The sequence below is a fragment of the Meriones unguiculatus genome, chromosome 19 (assembly GCF_030254825.1).
Source record: "Meriones unguiculatus strain TT.TT164.6M chromosome 19, Bangor_MerUng_6.1, whole genome shotgun sequence".
Classification (NCBI taxonomy): Eukaryota; Metazoa; Chordata; class Mammalia; order Rodentia; family Muridae; genus Meriones; species Meriones unguiculatus.
In genome coordinates this window covers 71,774,274-71,797,248 of record NC_083366.1, presented here as the reverse complement: position 1 = coordinate 71,797,248, position 22,975 = coordinate 71,774,274, and the positions used below count along the sequence as shown (strand labels likewise).

General features: G+C 42.8%; 1 protein-coding gene across 5 annotated transcripts in view; it reads left to right on the top strand.

Moving 5' to 3' along the window:
• The first annotated feature begins 2,849 nt into the window (after positions 1-2,849).
• Positions 2,850-22,975, top strand: part of Nnt (nicotinamide nucleotide transhydrogenase) — an 88,898-nt gene continuing 68,772 nt past the window's right edge. Inside the window, exons 1-6 of one of the 5 annotated variants that reach the window (XM_060372584.1) lie at positions 2,850-2,978; positions 7,776-7,978; positions 11,611-11,840; positions 13,954-14,171; positions 17,745-17,832; positions 21,281-21,369. In XM_060372584.1, coding sequence (XP_060228567.1) covers positions 7,828-7,978; positions 11,611-11,840; positions 13,954-14,171; positions 17,745-17,832; positions 21,281-21,369 — 776 coding nt within the window. In that variant the 5' untranslated portion in view covers positions 2,850-2,978; positions 7,776-7,827. Of the gene's footprint in view, positions 2,979-3,072; positions 3,201-3,337; positions 3,489-3,714; positions 3,764-7,775; positions 7,979-11,610; positions 11,841-13,953; positions 14,172-17,744; positions 17,833-21,280; positions 21,370-22,975 lie in introns of those variants that run through there. The other 4 variants (XM_060372586.1, XM_060372588.1, XM_060372587.1 and 1 more) reach the window with 4 other exon arrangements.

The window sequence follows — 22,975 nt, the reverse complement described above, 5'->3', positions numbered from 1 at the left end:
TGTTTTCTCAGGTCCCTGAAGATACCATTTATCTCTATATTGATAAAGGTTTTTATAATTAGCACTTACCACATGAGTATGCTAAGCTAGTGTTATATTTTAAGAGACACAGCCATGCTAGGTTGATCTAGCTGCTCTCCTGGGCAGCTCAGCCAGCCCAGGAGCTGATGTCACCAGAAAGTTAGATGCTCACAGTACTCCCCAGTGCAGGCACGTTTACTTAAACACATCAAATTGTCAGTTGACGTTATGCTACCTATTTGGTGTCAGTTTTCTTCCAATTAATATTGATTAGCATCCGTTCACTTAGCTCATTAATATATTTATTTCCCGAGATCAAACACTCTTGATTGGCCACTCTAAGACTGAGTTAATCCTGATATTTTGCCTCTTTTGGCAAGTGCTTTGCCTCTGAGCCATGCTCCTTAATGATGGTTTTTTAAAGACCTGCCAAGTGCGTGATTGTTAGATATTACCGACTAAGATTATTATCTCATGGAGCCTTTCAATTAGCCAAGAATAATAATCACTTTTTTTTTCCTTGCTGACTGGCCCAGTACTCAACTACGTAGCCCAAGCTAACGTTGAATTCAGGGCAATTGGTTTGTCTCCACCTCCCAAGTGCTGGGATTACAGGCATGAATCTTGCCCACTCAGTTAACTGCTATGTTCATGAAAGGAGAGCTTGAAATTTAAACTGCTGATAAAACGTAATAACTGTGATGGAAATATATTAAGCTAGCTATTTTCTGGCCTGGCTTTAACTAGATGTCAGGTTTTGGTAACAAGCCATCGCTGGAGTTCATTATTTATTTATTTCAAATTAGCTTTTTTCAGGCAGGGTCTTATGTATCCCAGACTGGGCTTAGAGTTCAGTGTTTAATAGCACATCTTCTTGGCTTCAGTTTACACTGTTATTTTTGAGTATTAGGTACCTTTTTGGTTTTCAGGCTTTAAAGATGATGGTAATGCTTTGTTACAGTTGTTGAATCTGATACATTTTTTCTAGAAGATAATGCTATTGTTAAGCCTTTATTGGCCTAAAAGTCTCATAAATTTCATACGAGTTAAATTTTATGTGTATCTAATGATAACAAATGCTGACATGGATGTGGGGAAAGGGGAAACCTTGTACACTACTGATAGAGCCATAGACAAGTACAGCCGCTTTGGAAATCAGTCTGAGATTCCTCAAAAACAAACAAACAAACAAACAAAACAAAAACCTAGGAATGTGACCCAGTCACACCACTCTGGGCTTTTATCTTAAGCGTGATGGTTTGAATAGAAATGGTCTCCATTGGCTCTCATATTTGAATGCCTGGCTGTTTGGGAGTGGCACTACTTGAGAGGGATTAGGAGGCGTGGCCTTCTTGGAGTAGGTTTGGCCTTGGAGAGAGTGTGTCATTGGGAGTGAGCTTTAGGTGTTCAAAAGCTCAAACCAGGCCCAGTGCTTGGCTCTTCCTGATGCCTGCGGATCTGGATGTAAATCTCAGCTACTCCTACCTTCATGCCACCATGCTCCCCATCATGATGATGGACTAAACCTCTGGAACTGTAAGCCAGCCCCAATTAAGTGGTTTCTTTCATAAAGGACGCATGGTCATGGTATTTGTTCACAGCAATAGAACACTGGCAAGGACAATAAAGAATCTATATGTCCCGCCTACAGGGACTCTTGCACGCCCGTGTTCATTGCCACACCATACACAGTAGCTAGAAAGTGGAGTCAGCCTAGAGGTTCACCTGCTAATGAGTGGGTGATGAAAACGTGGTGCATGGACAGAATGAATTTTAGTCAGCTACTAAGGAAAGTGAAATTACAAAATCTTCGGTTAAATGGGTGAAAGTGGAAATATTGTACCGAGCAAGGCAAACTCAATCCACTAGTTCTGTGTGTTTAATTTAGAGTACCTCAGGAAGCCAGGAAACTAGAAAAGGGCCAGTAGGGTGGAGAGTTCCCATAAAGGAGGAGGGATGACAGAACATTTTGTAAAATGAAGGGGGGGGGGGATGTTGGTTGTGGAACAGTTCCAAGAGAGAGATAGGGGGACGGAGGAAGGAGCAGGGCAGGGGAGTGTTAATCAGAATGAAGGGAGGGAGTATTTAAAACAAACAAGCGAACGAACACTAAGAAAGAAAGCAATTGAAAAGATAAAATAGTGTGAAGACAGATGCCTTGCCGGTTTTAGAAGAGCCTCGTGTTCGAACACCCTACCACACTGAACAGAAGAGTTTAAAATCGTTACGTACTTGACTCATTGTACCCACAGTGTCTCTACCTGATGACTTACGGTATTTTTTTAAAACACCGGGCTGAGCCCTTTCTTGCCTTCTAGTTCTTCCACCACCGGTAGAGTTTACTTTGGATTGCACTGGGGAGCCAGATAGCCCAAGGGCCCTTCCTGCTGCGTAAATGCAGGACATTCTCTGTGGTTCAGTTATTTCTTAAAAGATACCGAATACCTGTCTTTTTTTTTCCCCTTCTGCCTATTAAATAAATATTTCAGTTAAGTTAAAAACAAAACAACACCACCACCAATTTTACAGTGACATTTCCTTTCGATTCAGCGTTGGGTAAGTTTAATCAGAAAGCACCTGCGGAGCAAATAACAGAACCTAACCATTAACTAGGTCATTATGTTTTGAATTTCCTTAATCAGGAACGTCCACTACAGGGAACATTCCAGACGCTGCCTATGTTAACAGTAACACAGGTTTCCTCTTGGCTGGCTTCGCTGTTGGAAGCCAAATACGCACATGTGTGTTCATTTTCAGCCCTTGACTTCGTCCCTGAGGAATTTGACCCCACCTCCTGACCAGAATGGAAAAACAACGCCCCCATTCCCGCCCTCGGCTTCTTCCCGCTTAGGTCCTCTCCAGTTACAGAAGTTTGGATTTTTTTTTTTTTCCTAGAGAGACGAAAGCCCGGCACGGAGAAGTTATAGCATCCGTTTATATGTTCTTCTGGGACACCGGTGAGGAAATCATGGTTTGTAACTTAGTCTCCTGGGTGAAGCAGAGGAATGAATTCCTAAAAACTTTGCAGAGCTTGGCACTAGGTTTGATTGACAGAAACTGATTGAGCAAGAGCAAGAGGGCGGAGCTGCGGGCCTCGGGGCCGGGTAGAGACAAAGGGGCTTCAGCGGTCACCCCGAGACGGAGGGCCGTCGTCGGGGACCAGCTGCTGCGCGCTAGGGGTGCGTTAGATGGAGTCTCTTTCTCCTTTGCAGACAGGGCTGGCGATCGGGCGAAGCGGGCTTGGCAGAAGGCAGGGGGTGAGGGGTGCCGAAGAGGGGCGCGGGTCCGGGTGGGGGCAGCGGGTGTCACGTGGTCGTCGCCGTCGCCTCTGGGCTGGGGCTGTTCTTCCGGGTTGGAGGCGCAGCGCCGCGGGCCGGGCTGGGTCTGCCAGCGCGGCGTGGCGTTTGCTCGCAGCGCGGGGTCGCCTGCTGCCCCGCCTGCCGGCCCAGGTGAGCCAGCCGGCCCAGGTGAGCCAGCCGGCCCTGCGGGCGGGGGGCTGCTGGAAGAGCGGCAGCCGAGCTCGGACCCCTGGTCCCCTGCCGCGGGGGGCCATTAGGGTGCGGAGGGGGCGGGGTCCGCAGTGTCTAGCAAATGGGGTGCAGAGGCTCCTGCAGGAGACAGGCGGAGAAGGAATACGGTGCCTCGGAGGTGGGGGTGCATTTGTGTGCGTGTTCGATTGGGGTGACGTGGAAGGGAGTGGATGTGGGAACGGGGTCCGAGGAACGAGGTGACAGCTGTGCAGGTGCAGGTCTTGGACCCTGGGGTGGGAGTTGGGGCAAGGACGGCAAAAGTTGTGCTGTAGTCGTTTTGGCCTTAAGCGGGATCGGAAAAGAGGTCGTAGAGGACTTTGAAGTGCGGTGTACCAAGAAGGAGGGGAGCGGGCCGCTTCTAAGTTGCACTTGAGCCCTTCAGAGTGTTCAGGCAGGGTGCTCAGTTGGGTGAAAAGGAAAAGATGAGCGTGTAGGTCGGGGCTGACTGGTGGTAAGGGGGTGCCACGTTCACGTCTCTAAGGACTGAGAGAAGGGTTTGGATTGGTGGGGCAGGAGAGTGGGGTGGGGATGTAGGCCTGGGCAGAGCTGGTTCAAACCTGACAGGCACAGTGACTGCTGTGCAGCCAGAGCCAATGGGCTTCCACAGGAGGCTATAAATAGTGGTCTGGTTGCACGTGCCAGTGGGTGGCAGTTTAGTTGCTGAGGGAGGGGCAGCACCTGTGGCAGGGCCACGGCACCAGAGGCTCTGGGCGAGGTCATGCTGCCTGCCAGGATAGGGTATTGTGCCCTTGTTGGTATGCTTAGCTTTTGAAAGCATGACTTTGCTTACGCCTGCCGGTGCCCTTTACTCGTCCTGTCGTGGTGTGCGGTCGTTAGGGAACTCTGTCTGGAGGGATGGGGCTTCCTTGCCCACTGCACCCTCTTTTTTGGGCAAATGTTGGCTATTTTTCCTTTCTTATTTTATTATGCTCATTATATTTTTCTATTTGGAGACGAAGAAGATCTCGGTCTTTGACCTTGACTGGCCTGAAACTCTATGCGTAGCACGGGTGGCTTTGAACTTGTGTTCCTCTTGCTGTAACTTGTGCAATGCTGGCATCTGTAACAGTTTTCTTTCTTTTTTTGTTTATGGAAGGGGCAGTTTAGAATTATTCTAGTATCAGCAAACAGCTTATCTGCTGATAGGATCAGTTTTCCACAAGGCTACACAAAAATTTTGTTTTCAAAGAAAAAATTCTGAAACTGTTTCAGAAATTTATTGCTGAATGGCATCAGGATACCCAGCCCTAGTCATTTAAACATTCAGTCCAAAAATATTAGTTGACTTACTGTGTCTAGTGTAAAACACTGGCCAGGAATAATAACAAAGTGAATGGAGCAACCTGCCAGGATCTCTTAATCCTCTATACAACCTGATGATCAGGGCATTTTGCTACTTTAATCCTTGCAGCTCAATGAGGTAGGTTTTACTTTTGTTCTGAACTTAAAGATGAGGCAATCAGGTACAGAGAAGCAGGGTGATTTGAGGCTACACCCATCATAAATTGCTTCCAATCCAGAGTTTCTAGTCAGCCTTTCTGCTATCCTCTTTTGCCACATCAGGTGCTTGCCCTAGACTCTAGAGCAGTGGTTCTCAACCCTCCTAACGCTGCCATCTTTAATACAGAACCTCATGTTGTGGTGTTCCCCAACCGTGAAGTTACTTTCCTGCTACCTCATAACTGTAACTTTGTTACTGTTAGGAATGGTAATGCAAACCTGTGGTATGCAGGATATATGATATGGTACTTTTGTGAAAGGTCATTCAGCCTCCAGAGGGGTTGTGACCCACAGATTGAGAACGGCTGCTCTGCTCTAGAGGGTTTGAGGGTTTAACGTTTGGGGAGGTGGTGGCGTGCTCTCCCAGGAATGTATGGGTGTGGGGCCTGTCCTGAGCACCACACAGACCAGTCTCTGGGGAGCATTTACTCTTCTCCCAACCCCCAGCATTCTCTTGTGTAGCCTGCTGTCCTGGAACTCACTCTGTGGACTAGGCTGGCCTTGAACTCAGAGATTCCCTCTGCCTATGCCTGAGGGCTGGGATGTAAAGGCATGCACCAGCACCGCTCAGTTGAGGCACTTATAATTTATATTAAGCAGCTCCACAAATACCATGCTAAAACACACATTTTATTTTTTTAAACTTTGAGTTGCAAATTATTATCCCATTATTGATTCAAGGCTTGAGAAGTGCAAGGAAGATCAGATAAGAGAGAATTCTGAAGTGGAGAAAAGGGGGAAATTTTGGCTCTTTTGGAGTAAACATGGACTAGCTAATGGTTCAGATGTTTTCTTAATACCTTTCAGAACCATTATATTTAAATTATGGCAAGTGTGGTAGACTCTTCTGCCAGTAAATGACCTCCTGACCTTTGATTCATGTGTTTAAAGCCTGAATAAAGTGTTTATTTATTTATTTTTAGTTATAGACTGGGATCATATATGGTGCCCCATTAGGGATCTAGCTGTTGAACATCAAACTATTATTTTCCAAGTAGGCAGGACAGAAGGATCTGAGCAAGCTGCTGTTTTCTAACCCTGCTATAGGTTAGTGGACTGAGGCTCAGAGGAGTTCTGATTAAACAATCAGGACATGGCAGACTTGGGCAATGCAGGGCTCCATTAGGCCCAGTTTCATTTATTTGCTGATGAGGTCTGGGCAATCTTTGCCAACTCACTCAGAACAGTGGTTGCAGGGAGCTGGGACGACCCAAGGAGAGAAAGGGCCTCTGAGATTCTGTCCTTTGGCTACATTTGTTGAGTTAAAGGGCATCTAATTAATAAGCAACTACAGCACATAGGCTAGTAATGTGTTTTGAATGACCTAGTGCCTGACAATGTTTTTTAGATAACTTAATGGAAATTCAAATGCTAATTTCTATCACCAGTGTTCCTTCCCAGTGTTGTAAAGAAGTTTATTTAGGAAGTTGTGGTAGCAGCTCTGAGATTTAAAATCAGCTAAACACTTTTCGGGTGCCTGGACCAGGTTGTGGAACCCACTTGGCTATATGCTTGGCCCTGTGAGAGTCCGTGTCATGGGCCAGGACTTACAGGCGTAGTGGGTAATGTTAGCCGGGTTTCACTGATAGACTTCAGACCCTCTGCTTCTTCCTGTTCTCAAGCAAAGAGAAATGTAGAAGAAGAAGGGAATGTAGGAGTGCCTGCTGGGCATGCCCCGGGATTTGCCAAAGATGGCAAAGCAAAGGTAGCTGACAACAAAGTGATACTTCACTCTGCCCTGTTACAATTGGTAACAAGTGGCCACATTTTGGTAAAATAAACTATTAAAAAACACTTTCATATAACACTGGCCACTGTTGAGTACCACTTCAAAAGAGTTCACAGTTGTACCCATGGCTGTAAGCACAGACTGAAGTAATAAAGATATTATGGGGCCCTTCCTTCTTTCCTTCCTTCCTTCCTTCCTTCCTTCCTTCCTTCCTTCCTTCCTTCCTTCCTTCCTTCCTTCCTGTATTATCCCCTGCATATTTATTTTCTTGAGAAGTAGACATAAATCTCAGAGCTAAGCATTTTACTGCATCGGATAGGATAGCAATGTGTTTTGTATGATCTAGTGCCTAATATATATATATATTTAAGATAACTTAAGGGAAATTCAAATATTACATGTACCTTTTTTGCAAATATGTTGATTTACAAGATAACTTTAGTGTAAGATGTGGCTTAGCTCTATAGTTCTGCATATACAAACTCTCCAGCTCTCCAGCTGCACACACACACACACACACACACACACACACTTGTGTGAGTCAGGCCTGGAACCAAATGGTGAATTTTTAATCCCAACTTTAGGTAGAAATAACTTTCAAGGTTTTTTGTTTTGTTTTGTTTGAGACATGGTTTCTGTATGTGTAGTCCTGGCTGTCCTGGAACTCATCCTGTAAACCAGGCTGACCTTGAATTCAGAGATCCACCTGCCTCTACCTCCTGAGTGCTGGGATTAACTGGATCCACTGCCCTGGCTTTTTGTGTGTGTGTGGGGGGGGGGGGGGGGGAGGCGGGAATCTCAAATTTTAAATACCGAATCGGAAACAAATTTTTAAAGTGTTGTGTATAAGTATGGGCTTGACAAGTAAAGTTTTTGAAGATGGCAGTAGGCAAATGTGTTCCTGATGCTGACCCTGGAGATGAACAATTTGTATGGTTTTTCATGCTCAAATGACAAGGTACATTTTTCTTGACATATAAACCTTTTCTTTTTAGCAATTCACCTTCAAGGAACAGGGGATTTGGAAACTTGGGAGTTCAAAGCAACATGGCACATCTGCTGAAATCGGTGGTGACCAGCTGCTCATGCCCTTTCCTTAGCAACTTGGGCTCCTGTAAGGGTCTATCTGGGAAGAAAGGCTTTTTACGAACATTTCATATTCATCAGGCACTGTGGTGTAAATCCCCTGTAAAACCAGGTAAGCCTTTACTTCACTGTGCACTTCAAGTCCATGGTGATACATGCAAGGAGCTCGTTTTAAACAGAAACAAACAGTCAAAAAACCCAAATGAATGTTTTTTTTTTTTCTCATGTTTTCCACTTATAGAAAATTTAGATTGCCATTGCTAACAGAGAAGATAAAAATAACGGGAAAAGAGAATGATTAACTGGCTGTATTGTTTGGGAGCCTTTTGCTCATAGTAGCCATTTCTCCTTCCATTGTTCCTAGAAGGTACTGGAGAATTGTACATACAGGTTTCCTCTGCTCAGGAGTTAGGAAGGAAGTGTATTGGCTGATCTACAATAATGTTACTTGATTGAGTAAAAACAACCTCATTGCAGTTCAGGTCAGAATTGTTAGTCATTTTACATGCTAGCAGTTAGTAACTACTCTTCAGCTTGTTTTTTTTTATCTATTTGTATATGTCTGTATGTCTCTGTGTATGTACAAATGTGAGCAGGTTCCCTCTAACATCAGAAGAGGGTTTTGGGTCCCCTGGAGCTGGAGTTAAGTCTGTTGTTAATGTCCTGCTATGGATGCTGGGAACCCATTGTGAATCCTTTGGAAGAACAATGCTGAGCCATCTCTCCAGCTCCACTGTTACCACTTTTATCGCTTTGGTTCAAACCATCATCTTCTGCCACTGAAGTGATGTATTACTTTCCTAAGTGGTCTCTGTGCTTTCAGCCTCTGCCCTCCTAGTGTCTGTCCCACACGTGACAATGTGAATACCCTTTTTAAAACTGTAAGAGCATGCCAGTCCTTTCTTCAAAGCTACTACTGTCTTCTCAGCTCCTAAGGAGCAAGACTGACATTATCCAGCGGCCTATCAGGTCTTCTCTAATGGGAGTCTCACTCCTTTATAGGTGCAGACTAGGAGGAGAGGCTCCTGAGGTCACCTTCTAAGCTGAGTCACCTCTTTCTTAGTCTTTGCAAGGACTACCCAGTACACTGTCTGTCATTCACTGGCCAGACCTTTTAAGCATGTGGACATTTGTCAGGAAGACTTAGACATTTGGTTTTATTTCCAGATGGCAATATGCCAGGCTAAGAACGGCATTTAGTTCCTGAGATGAAAGAATGGCATGACTGTTCCTTTTCCCTCTTAAGGTCTGTTTGCTAGTCGCCAAGGAGCTGTGACCTTGACTAGGTTTCAGAGCTTCAGATGACAATTCACTATTGGTACCACACCTTTTCCTTATCGCTGTGAAGTTTTTCTTCAGAAACTTCTCTTGATCGTCTCTGGAAAGCCAGGTTACCTAGTGATAAAATTGATAAGATAGAAGCAAAAGACTGTGTGGAGGACAGGAGGACTGTACTTGTAAATAAATCTATGGGCATCAAGACCTCTGCGGTAATACATGTGAGTCTTCCTTGCTCAACTTTTGATTTTTGTTTTTTCACCTATTTAAAAAAAAAACTTTTCAACAAATAAGAATACGTTCTCTATAATAAAACATTAATTTAATTACCATATTGAAAAGCATAAAAAGTAATTTCAGTCAGTATTTTCTCAATTACTTTTTTCCTCTCTTACTCCGTCACCTCTTTTTTTAAAATTTGTATTTGTTTATTTATTTATTTATTTGAGAAAGGGTTTCTCTATGTAGTCCTGTCTGTCCTGGAGCTCATGAAGTAGACAAGGCTGGCCTCGAACGCACAAGAGATTCACCTGCCTTTGCCTCCCTAGAGATTGGATTAAAGGTGCGTAGGCCACCATACTCAGCTTTTTACTCTATTTTTACAGTTCAAAGGATGGGCTAGAGTTCACGCACTACCTTTGCTTGCTGTGCCTCTTGGGTCTCCTGTGACATCAGTTAGGGTTTTCATTGCTGTGAAGCGGCAACTCTTATAAAAGACAACATTTAACTGGGGCTGGCTTACAGGGTTAGTCCATTGTCATTGTGGTGAGAAGCATGGCGGCATGCAGGCAGACTTGGTGCTGGAGAAGCAGCTGAGAGTCCTACATCTTGTCTGCAGGCAGCAGAAGGAGACTGTGTGCCACCCCAGGCATAACTTGAGCATAGGAGACCTCAAAGCCCGCCTCTGTAATGACACACTTCCTCCAACAAGGCCACACCTACTTCAACACCTCCTAATAGTGCTACTCCCTATGGGCTAAGTGTTCAACATGAGTCTTTCAAGTCAAGCAATGTTTGAATGACACAAACCACCACAGGTATATAGAGACTTTTTTTTTCATTACTGGGAATCAGAACTAGGGCTTCAGCCATGCTGGCCAGGAACTTTCCCACTTGATTACATCCTTTGCCACTCTCCCTACTTTTCTCCCTTGTTGAAGACTATAGTTGTTGCTCAGTAGAATTTCCAGTGTTGTAAATTTGACTGATCGAGTTCCCTTGATTGGTTCTGCTAAATCAGTTTCTTTTCCCCATATTTTTGTAACATGTAGCTGGACCTGAAGACTCTGTTAGTTTAACGATACATTTCTGGCAAGAATACCACTGGTAGTGTTGTGCATTATTATAGTACACTGGGAAGACCACGTGGTCAGCAGAGATGTTATCCTTGTGATCTCTGATAGGAAATTCCCATCAGCTTTCCCCACCTAGGTTCTTTCAGCCATTTGGTTAATGGCCATTAATTAAATTCACGATTTTATTAGGACTTTTGAAATGGTGAAACTCCATCATTCTTGCTTCCCTTATCAGCTAGAATTTTTCTATAAAGATAACAAATTTTTCTCTGTTGTCTAGTTGCCTTGAAATGGAACTGGAAAGGTGGGATAAATGCTCTTTCCCATTACTAGTTTTGCTGATAACCAGTTGGTTCCCTTGTGTGTTGATTTCATATTCCTGATGTAATAAATAACCACAAGCCTCCTGGCTTTTTACCCACTGGAAGTCGAAGTCCACAGTTGTCACTGGGCCTCCATCCAAGTGTTGGCAGTTCTGCACTTGTCCTGGGAGCTGCAGGGGACACTGTTTCCGAAACCTTTCCAGCGCTGGAGAGCGTCTCTGCTGGTCAGGCTGTGCGCGTCTGTCTTGACAGTATCTTCACGTTGCTCTTTGCCTAGGACGCTTTGGCTTCCCTCCTCCACATGTAAGGACTCTGTGACCTCACTGCAGCTCTCCACAGAACCCAGGATATTCTCCCTACTGTAGGCCGAGTGGTCAGCAACCCCGAGTCTACCTGCCGTCACACTCCCCTGTGCCGTGGGTCAGGTATCCAGCGGTGACAGGTGACAGCGATAGCCTTGGGAAGCTGTGACTGCTCACTGCTTCTTCTAAGTTGAGCCACTTAAAATACTTAGAACTTTCTTCTGACAGTCAACGTGAGGGGAGTTAGCACACTGTGAAATTTCTCATCTCAGGTATTTTTCTCCTAAGATTAGATTCAGTTTATCATGCGCCTTAAAGAGAAACAGTCAATTAAGTAAAAATATTTAGTGCATTAAGGACAGTTTGTACAAAAATTTGTCACTTTTCAGAAAAGGTAAATGGATTGTGATTGTGAATTGTTATTTTTTCAGTAACAGCTTGTGCATAGTATGTTTTGGAGAATAGACTGCCCGTTTCTTTTTCCTGAAGTCTTCTCTGAAGCATGCTTTTTAGCTTTGCTTAAACTTTGGTTTTGTTTGTTTTTAGGAATTCCATATAAGCAGCTGACAGTTGGGGTCCCCAAGGAGATTTTCCAAAATGAGAAGCGAGTAGCACTGTCTCCTGCTGGTGTCCAGGCCCTGGTCAAGCAGGGCTTTAATGTTGTTGTGGAATCAGGAGCAGGTGAAGCTTCCAAATTCCCAGATGACCTCTACAGAGCGGCAGGGGCCCAAATCCAAGGGACGAAGGAAGTTCTGGCTTCTGATCTGGTGGTCAAAGTAATTACTCCTTTCTCTCTCTCATTTGTACTTTCTTTTCTTTCTTTCTCTCTTTTCTTCTCTCTCTCTTTTTTTTGAGACATGGTCCTGCTGTAGCCTTAGCTGGCCTGTAACCCATACAGACCCACCTATGTTTGCCTCTCCAATGCTGGGATCAAAGCCACCATACCCAATTCTTCCAATTTTCTTAGTGCTTTTCTTTTTGTTTTTAATTGACACATAATTGTCCATATTCATGCAATGTGATGTGTAAAATTTGTGCTATGTGGCCCACTTATATACAGACTTCCAGATTATGATTATATGCAGGTTAGGTGGCAAGAAGATGCTTAACCCAGCCCAGAATGCTGTGTGTAGTGTCTGATAACGAAGACGGTTATTTACACTGACATAGCATGACCATTGTGGGGTGACTGGTAGGCTAACTGACTTTCAAAGGTCTTGAGGTACCATTCAGCAGAAATTTATATGTTAAGGAGCTTTAAAACTAAAATATAAATATAAATATAAATATAAAGTCATGTAAAAGGCTGTACTAAGAGTTTAGCCTAGATAATAACTAGAGTGGTACATTAAATTTAAATCATTAAATATTTTGCAACTAATGTAAGCAGAGAAGTAGGGATGACAAAAGTGAACACTGTGTTAAAGCAAACAGTTTTTTTAAATAAAAATAAGCTTTTTTTATTCATAAGAAGAATCATTTACATAGTTGTATTCCTTCCCTCCCCGCAACTCTACTGAATAACATACTGGCATTATTTTTCTGAGGCTGCGATTGAACCTGGGTCCTCAAGCATGTTAAGCATGAACTCTACCACTAGGTGATCTCTCCAGTCCTAACAACATCATAGATGGTAATATCTGAGAAGATTCGAAGTCAGTTTTGGCTATAGGAATGTATTTGGAAATTTTATGATACAAAGATAAGTTATAATTCAGCTAAAGCTTTAAAAAAGTTTTAGGTTTACATATACTTGATATGTAGGAAAATAACATGGAAAATAAAAAAAATGAGTTCACCCCATTTAGAATAGGCTTTAGGGTGTGTGTTCGTACATGCACCCGTGTTGCTGGTTTCGAATATGCCAGATTAGTACTCTTCCACTGAACCACACCTCCTGCCCAAAGAGTTAAAAGTTCTCAGCCTAGATTCATATAAATCACCATCTTAACACCAGGCACAGGAATAAGAGGTGAAGGTGCTTTGGTAAGTTAAGATAAGATGCCATGATAGGCAGTGATGGAACCAGCATTTTGGTTTGTATTAAAAATGTAAATCCTACAGGCCATGTTTCCTATGCTTATTTCACAGAAAACAAGTATAGTGAAACTTCTTACTAGAACAGTATATTGAAGCTAGAGTAAACTTAGTTTGGTAGAGATACTAGTTTGACTTGTGTTCATTTATGGGGCTGGAATTTAAAGTGACATACATCTATACCATGCAGTCTTCAGTTGACAACATTCCCAATGTCTCACCATTTAGTTACATTTGCCAACATCACTAAGGATTGAGTCTTTTTTTTTTGTTTTGTGTTTTGAGACAGTGTTTTACTATGTAGCCCTTGCTGGCTTCTAACTGGATTTGCACAGGAGGCTGCCCTCCCACTCACAGAGCTCTGCTGGCCTTTGCCAGTGCTGGGATTAAGTATGTATGCTACCACTTCCCAGTTCTTGGACTGAGTCTTCATAAAACAAATGTTTGCTTAACTTTTCTCCTAATATCTGTTAGGTTTTTTTCTTTCTTTTTTTTTTTTTTTTTCTTTTAACAGAGCAGTATGTTTAGGGGTCCCAGGTTCATTGTAAAATCCTCAGAATATTTCGGTGCTCTGCAGTGGTCACACCTGACCTGGGGCTGTTCCCTGAGTGTGTTTTCCCCGAGTGTGTCTTTCCTGAGTGTGTGTCTTTACTCAGAACAGTCCCTAGGCCGTTAGTCACAGCAGAGTTGCTTAAGCTCAGGCAGACATTTATTGATGGGAGATTTATCACAGAAGTATTATTTAAACAATAGTGCCATGCCTTACAGAGATTGTCCTGTGTGTGTATGGTTACTTAAAAAGCTTGATGAAGGTAGTGACAGCATTAACCTGTGTTTTGACTTCCGTTTCAGGTAAGAGCTCCCATGGTGAATCCAGCATTAGGTGCTCACGAAGCCGACTTTTTAAAGCCATCGGGGACGCTCATTAGCTTCATTTACCCTGCCCAAAACCCAGACTTGCTAAATAAACTTTCTGAAAGAAAAACTACAGTTCTGGCAATGGACCAGGTCCCAAGAGTCACGATTGCTCAGGGGTACGATGCTCTCAGCTCCATGGCCAACATTTCTGGGTAGGTATATTCTTTCCCACTTCAGCTGAACAAAAGACACAGGAGGTGACACAGGCGCCATATTGCGGGTCTTCTACAGCTTGCCTTGTCTTAACTGGTGGGGACAGAGCTGGTTACACTTCAGTTACTCTTTGTGGTCCATTTTATTTTATTTTTTGCAGTAGTCACAGTGATATATGTTACATGTCTTATCTATACAGTTAGAAGCAATATTTACATCTACCAAAGGAAAGAGCTGTGTGTTTGTATGAGGAAGCTGTATTTTTATGTTGTGTATACATACATTAGATTGAAATAGTTGTTTTTAGAAGCCACAAATAGTTGGATATTGGCAGTTTCATGTGTTTTTAAATGTAATGCAGGTTGAGGAACCCTGAAAATTTGGGATCAGAAGTGTTTCAGATTTCAGACTTTTTCAGATTTTGGAATATTCATACAATGAGGTGTTTTGGACACAAGATCCAAGTGCATACATGGAATTTATGTTTCATATACACTTTATACACATTGCCTGAAAGAAGTTTCATAAATCTGTTTTGGTATTTTGTTTATGAAATGGTACATTTCAGAAGGTCTTTTTTCCTTTGGGATGTTGTAAATACTGTGTTGGGCTTTTGCACTGTGACCAATTGCATTTTTTCTGTGAGGTTAGGTATGGACTTTCTGCTTGTAATAATGTCTAACTGGATAATAGTCTGACTGTAGTTCAGGCTGGTCTAGACCTCTCTATGTAGTTCAGGGCGATCCCTTGCCCACCTTCTGAGGGCTGAGGTTATAGGCACATACCATTACGCTTATGTTGATCATCTTTCTAAGGGTTTTCTTAAGAAAATTAATAAAATATTTAATGAATCAAGAAAATTTTAGAGGGGAGTTTTATGTGAAAGTCTGTGTTCTTAGCAGAGCTTGTCTTCTTCTGAGGCCACAGTGATAATGGATTATGTCAGCATTGCCCCCTTCCCTGTTTCTGTGTTAGAACTCCATTTTCATAAAACAAAACAAAACTATTTTTATTTAAAAATACTATATTTTTAAAATTCTTTGAGACTTTCATGCATGAATATAATATATTCTCATTCACATTTATTCCTCACTCCTCCCCCTAATTTCTTCCGGATTCACTGCCCAATGCCTGACCCCCTCCCAGCTTTGCAGTCCTTTTGTGCTAACCATATGCTCATGGGTGTAGGGCCATCTACTGGAGCATGTTTGAGCTATCAGGAGCTCACTGTTAAAGAAAAAACCTGAATGGTCCTATTTCTCCAGAAGCTATGTCCCTCTTCCACAGTTGGGGTTGGGGAGCCCCTTATCCTTTATGCTAGAGTGTTGACTGGCTTGGTCATGTGAAGGTGGCTACAGCTGCTGTGAGGTCATGAGTTCGGTGGTCTTGTCTTTTTCGGAAGACATTGTTTTGCTCTGGTCCTCCCTGAGACTTGGAGGGAGGAGGTGTGTAGAGGTAGAATTTTTGCATTAACTACTGTCTACTATTCTTCTCTAATGTGGTCTAAGAGCTGCACTAATCTATGGGTATAATGACACGAATTTACAGGGCAGTTTGATACTCTGTCCTTTTAGCAAAATAAAAGCAATAGGTTCACCCCTGGGCTTATTATCAAAATAAAAGCAGTAGGTTCACCCTGGGGCTTATGTATGTATGGCCCAGCCGTGGGTTCTTGGTTTAAGAACCCAGATTTAAAGTAGCCAGGTACCAGTTTCTTTCTTTGGAGGAGGCCTTAAATCTAATCAGAAAACAGTAGGTTACCACCATAACATTTGCAACACAATCATATCCTTACAATGAGCTTTTTCTTTATTCAACTCATGGTTTCTTAGAGGAGCAGCATCCCCATGTGTAGAGTAACTTCAATTAAACACACACACACACACACACACACACACACACACACGTATGCATATGTATGTGTGTGTGTGCCCGCACATATTTATATATGCTTATAGAAGTAGTAGTTTTCCATATAGCTTTTCCAAACATCATTGACAATTAAAGTATTGTTGGAAGCATCAGCATTTTTGATTTTAAATTATACCACATATCCACAGTAAAACAATATGGCATTGGCACAAAAATAGACATATTGATCAATAGACTAGCATCAAGAACCCAGATTCCATATACCTACAGCCAACTGGTTTTTCACAAAGATGAGAAAAGCACGCATTGGAGCAATGATAGCATCTTTAACAAATGCTGCTGGGAAAACTGGATATCTACCTATCGTAGATACTTGATCCTTCCTTCTCATCCCGAACTCAAATCAGTTCCAAGGGGACCAAAGACCTCAGTCTTAGATCTGAAGAATATCAAAATCAGCCCAGGAACAGTGTTCTTAGCTGCAGAATCTTTTGAGCAAACAAAATGTTACCAGACAATATAAATAGGTCCAATCAGCACCGAAGAATGCAGCTTGCATTTAGATGGAACAGAGTGTTTAGAAACACCTGATTTCTATCTTGAAAAGATTTTTCCCAGCTGGGTGTGGTGGCACACGCCTAAAATCCAGCACTCAGGGAAGCAGAGGCAGGCAGATCTCTGTGAGTTCGAGGCCAGCCTGGTCTACAAAGTGAGTTCAGGACAGCCAGGGCTATAAAAAGAAACCCTGTTTTAAAAAACAAACAAAAAACAACAAAAAACCAAACAAACAAAAAAAGAAAAAAAACATTTTTTTCTGCTCGACTTCCATCAATTTACAGTAATGGTGATCACATGCTTTTGTATTAATTGTTTTATTAAGTATTACAAATCACGAGGGAATGGTTTTGCTTCAAGTCAGTGCATGAGTCTTAGTGTTTAATTAAGTAAAGATGATAGTGTAGTGTGTCCAGACATCCTACTAAAGAGAAGATGGAGCTTGCTGTTAGTTTTTATTGGATAACTTGTTTCCGTAGTTACATCACTTTTACTGAGCATTTGTCGTGGCAGGAACCACACTGAATATTTCGCCTGCCTTCACTTATTTAGTCCTCTCAGCAGTTCTGAGAGCTAGATGCGCTTCTTGAGCCTGTTTTACTGATGAGGAAAGTGAGGATTAACTTTGTTCAAGGTCTCCGATCTGAGCAGTTGGTGTGTCTCAGGAGCCCCAGCTTTCACCGGCTGTGCCCTTTCCCCTCTGGGATTGAACTATTACTATTTAGAAGTATCACAGCTAATCTAGGCTTCCCCTTAGTGTTATGTAAATACTATATAGCCATGAAGACAACTTGAACAACACTGGTGTAATCAAAAAGGGAGGTTTGAAGACTGGGAGCCTTGACACCTAAAGAAAAGTGCTGTTGTCTTTGTGTGTGTGTCTATGTGTGTTTACTTTTTCTCTACTGGCTAGTCTGTAGTATTTTTTAGGAAGTGGCTGGGTAGCTCCTTGTGTCAGTGTTAATTTTATGGGTTCAGAGACTGACTGTGAAGGTTGCAGGGGTGAGTACATAAACACGGCTTGGAAATGATCTTGCTGCAGCTTACCGTCCAAGCATTATGTTTCTGCGGTTATGTAACTGACAGGTTGTATGTACAGACCTTCCACCTTTTATTTTATGGAGCTGTCTGCTTATTTTTTTCAGCTATAAGGCTGTCGTTTTAGCAGCGAATCATTTCGGAAGGTTTTTTACTGGTCAGATCACAGCTGCTGGAAAAGTGCCCCCAGCTAAGGTATGTACAACTTCCAATGTTTATTAATGAGACAAACTGAAGGTGTCATAAAGTACGGTTATTTTTAGATGTGTTGGGTTAGCCTCACCAATGTTATTATAGTACTTAGAAATTTAAAATAAAGCTTTAGCGCTGAACATTTAATATTGCTTGAAAAAAAGAATTTTTGTCTTTTTGTTTGTTTTGAAAGTTCTAGTCTTTTTTCTTCTAATTTTTAAGTTTTTAAGGCTTATTTGAATTCTCTTTTGTTTGTTTGTTTGTTTTTTCTTCTTTTTTTCCCTCAAGATTTATTTATAAATCTTGTTCTGTCTGCATGGATACACACCAGAAGAGGGCATCAGATCTCACAAGAGATGGTTATGCTACCAAGTGGTTGCAGGGAATTGAACTTAGGACCTCTGGAAGGGCAACTAGTACTTTAACCTCTGAGCCATCTCTCCCTTTTTGGTTTTTCAAGACAGGGTTTTTCTGTGTAGCCCTGATTGTCCTGGAACTCACTCTGTAGGCCAGGCTGGCCTCGGATTTAGAGACCCACCTGCCTCTGCCTCCTGAGTGCTGGGATTAAAGGTGTGCACCCCCCCCCAACAATTTATTTGAATTCCTAAATGGATTTTGGCTAGGTTGATCTGTGGGCCAGTTTGTTATTACTTTTTAAAAACTTCAAGATATTATCCAGTAAATCTGTGTTTCCTGATTACTGCAATATCACAGTTTGTAGAAAACACTTCTGTGATTTCTTCGCTCTGGTCAGTTGGGGTTGGGGAGGGGCATCCAAAGGACAGGAAATCATGGGAAGTGCTATAATGAAGGCACAGCGGAAGGGTGCTGCTGCCTGAATCTGGATTGGGAACAGAAAGGGAAAGAGAGCAGTTAGTGATGAGCAGGGAGGGTGGGCACAAGCAGAGGGGAGCACACTGTGACCCTTCAATACAGAATCCACTAAATACAAATCCCGAGTCGAGGCATAGGAAGTGGGACATATCTGCCGTCATCCATCGGTTTGCTTCTTGTTCTTAAATGCTTGTTTTTACAAACTCAGAATTGTTCTACCAATAGTTCTATGAGGGGAAAAACAAAACAAACAAGCAGCCTTGAGAAGAAAAGACCGTGGGAAAAAGCAAGTCCTTTAAAGAAAGGCCAGGGTCGCTAGCAAGAATGTATACGTGAACACACAAGTGTATGGTACACCAGACGCTAACCTTCCTGTCTCTGAAACATGACACTCCATCTCCTTGCCTGAGGGACTGTCTGGCTCCAAACCGGCAGAAGCTCAGTGTTGTTCCTAAACTGGTGGGACGCACGTGTATGAGCTAACAGCTTAGCCTTGATTGGGATCTTTTTAGGAAGGTGGGGAAGTTGAGAGGAAACTTGTAATACACGATTAAAACGTGAGACAAAACCCAAGAGGCTTAGCAGGAGTGGGAGTTATTAAAAGGTGGAAAGGTGGCTGTGACCACTAGGGTGTAAATTCAGGTGGTCGAGGGAGAAAGGCTCCTTCTGCCTTCTGGCCTGGTAGCCTGAGTTCAATCCCTGGGATCCTCTGACCTTCACATGTGTACCACGACAAGTTTTTCCCTCCCCTACCCCTTACACACAAATAAAGAAAATGCCATTAAGAAATATATTCAGCCTAAGTAATTATGGCATGCTGTAAGAAATAATTTTCTAAAATTGAAGCATTAGATACAATTGGACTTGTCATGTATAATATTTTAAATTTATTTTTAAACATAGAGGGTTTTTTTTTTTAACTTGTCTGAAATGAACTAAAATCACTTTAATGCTTCCGATACCTTGGGTACTCAGTGTAGGAGCAAGGGACAAGCCTGAAGATAACAAGAGAAACACCTGCTGGATGGAAGTTACATTTCAGTGTGGGTCACTATGAAGATGGAAGAAACCCAGATCAATATGTGATATGAATGTAGTTAATAATAAAGGAACCAGATGATAGGATTTTGAGAACGTGCAAACTTCCGAGGTGAGGGGACAGGAAGGGCTCCCCTGGCATCTGAGCAGAGGCGGGAAGGACGGAAAAACAGTGCTTGGGCTCTAAGATGTTGGACAAAGGGAGCAGCGTGTATAAGACTCTGAAATGGAAGAGTTCAGCATGTACTAGGAAGAGAAGGCTACTGGCTCTGAAGAGGCTCTGAGCAAGGTGGAGGTGATCCAAGATGATGTTGAAAACCCAGGTCCAGCTGGGTAACAAAGACCCATTCCTCCAGGTCTCGTTAGTGCCACTCAGAGTAAGGAAGATGAGCTGCCCCGTGCCTGGCTTTTACACGGGAGCTGGGGATCCAAACTCAGATCCTGGTGTTTGTACAGTAAGCACTCACTGAGCTGTCTCTCTTGGATTTTTATTTCTTCTAAATGCATTTGTGTGTCCTTTTTAATTCTTTTTTTTTTTTTTTTGTTTTTGAGGTACTGTCCTGCTCTGTAGCTCTGGCTAGCCTTCCTGATCCTCCTTGCTTTAGAATATGATTAGAGTAATTTCACAAATCTGTGTTATTTCTTGGCATGATGATTAGCCTAGTCCTGTATGCATCTTAGACTTGTATTATTATTATTATTTTTCTTTTTAGAAAAATGGCCTATGGGTCACTGGAGCACACAGTCTTGACAGCACAGACTCCTTAAAAAAGCAGAAGGAGCGTGGGCCTGGTGGGTGGGTGAGAATTTACAAACTTCCCTGTTTCTGTGGGTGACATTTGTTCCTGCCGGAACAAGGAGTTGCCTTCATTGTGCTAGTTATGGGGTGCACAACAAGCCGCCTTTTCTCCGGAAGGGCCGCTTCAGGCTAGGAGCAACACTGCCTTTGCTGTGCTTGTGTTCAGGCTGGGGAGGCTGGAGTTTCTGTGGCCCCGCTCCTGCCATAGCTAAGAAGACTTACTTAGATTGCACCAGATGTCAGATACAGATCATTCAAGATGGCTTTCAGTTCTGTATTTGGTTACCAAAAGCATCTGAGCTCAAAACAGCAGCTGGCCTGGACGTTTTGTCAAAGTTGCGTACCTCCTTGACACTTTTTTAGTATTTCATGAACCCAGGAAACCCTTGGCTTTGGAGGGGGAGAGATAGTTGGAGTACCATCGTGCCATTTTGGTGGTAGGTACAGTGAGAACGAACTGGTTAATCTTTAGCATGTATGGCCATTGATTGTGCTTGTACGACCTCCTCCGCTCCTAGATGCTGACCTCCAGCGAATGATTTTTTAGGGAAAGTTGTTGACCACTGGCAGAGGCTGTTTCTTTGATCAATTTTAAAAACACTGGTGATTGAGCGGAAGGACAGACCCTCTGCTGCATTCATTCATTCAGACCCCCCCCCCCCCGCCTCCACTCTTACCATTGAGCACTAACCATGTACCAGGTCTCAGGAGTTGCCAGGAGGTGATCCTTTGCCATCACCTGGTAACACGCTTTAAGCAATCCTTGTTCTTTGTTCTCAGATCCTGATAGTTGGTGGTGGTGTCGCTGGGCTGGCTTCTGCAGGTGCAGCCAAGTCGATGGGTGCAGTTGTCCGAGGATTTGATACAAGGTGAGTGCTTGACTAGTGATTAATATTTAACTAAGAACATTTGTTTCTAATGGCTCACTGAAGCTTTTCTATATGCTTTTTCCAATTAAAAATGTTTTTTTTTTCTGTTTAAAGTTTGGCTCAATAAAATTTTTTATTATTTACTGGAAAAAAGCAGAAATAATAAAGTAATTGAAAGGTGATAGGCCACACTTCTTTGTGTGCATTGGGACCAGAGTTGTCTCTGCTGAGCTTGTAGCATGTTGCTTTACTCTGTCACTTTAGTCTTTAGAACGCTTTTGGGCATTAGGCAGGGCACGAACTGACAAGTGCACTGGGAGGAGCCTATGCGTAGCACTGAGTGATGTAAGTAGATAGAACTGATGTGGCAGTCTCCAAATGCTTTTTATTTGGTGAGACTGGCTTCAGTACCCAGTCGCATACACGCTACGTGCGTGCTCTCTCATTGGCCTGTAGACCCAGTCTTGGAATAGCGACATGTGAACTCTAACTGCAGTGCTTTTGCTAAGGCACCGCTTTTGCTGTGAGGAGAGAGCTGACCATTTCTCTCAAGATTATAGACCATGTGGGAGAAACTACCTTTCTACGTGTATTGTGTACCTCCAAGATAGCCAGAAAACATTTTCCTATGCTGTTTGCAAAGAGAAATTTGGTTAAACTTCTTCCTTGTTGCTGGAGATGCCCTATGTCAGCATTTATGAAATGCTTAGTAAGTCCAATGATCATTTTGTTGTTATATTTTTAGGGGGTTGTTCAAAGCACATATGTGTTTATTATAAATAAGGGCACTAGAGTCATAACACTGCTGCCAATCTTATTTATTTATTTTTCAGTGCTGGAGATTAAATCTAGGGCTTTGCGTATGCTTGGCACATGCTCTCCCAACTGAACAGTGTCCTTGCACTGCCAATCATGTATATAGGAAAAACCCCAAAGTGTAAAGAGTGCGACTTTGCAGAGTAAATGCTCATGAAACATGACCAACTGCTCTTTCCTGACCTTAGAGAACCGAGGTGCTTATAAAATCCACTTCCTCTCAATGAGAAAAACCAGCCAATTCCAAAGTAGCCATGACATCACCTTACTAAGGAGAGTTGGGACCAAAAGTGACATTGCTTCTGTCCTTTCATTTTTCATGTTTGCTGATGAGCAGAGCTTTCCAAACTTTCAAGCCCCGGGAAGTGGATTGGTCATGGTTTCATTATAATGATAATGGATAATGATATTCAAGTAGCAATAGATCTATTTTGACCTAGAAATGACTCACAGCTTGCTTGGTTAGCTATTGAGTATGTAGTATACTGATGTCTTTGTTCAAACTGTGAACTGCATTGGTAGCTAGAGTTACAGCTGTCATTTAAGTCTACTTGTAGTGGTTTGAATGAGAATAACTCCTCCTAGGCTCAGTGTTTGAATACTTGGTCCCCAGCTAGTGGAACTGTTTGGGAAGATTTAGAGGTGTGGCCTTGTTGGAGTTGCTGTGTCATTTGGGATATGTTTTGAGGTTTTAAAAGCCCACACTGTTCCCAGTAAACATTCTCTCTGCCCTTTGCTTGTGGCTCGAGATGTGATTTCTCAGCTACTGCTTCAGTACCATGCCTGCCTG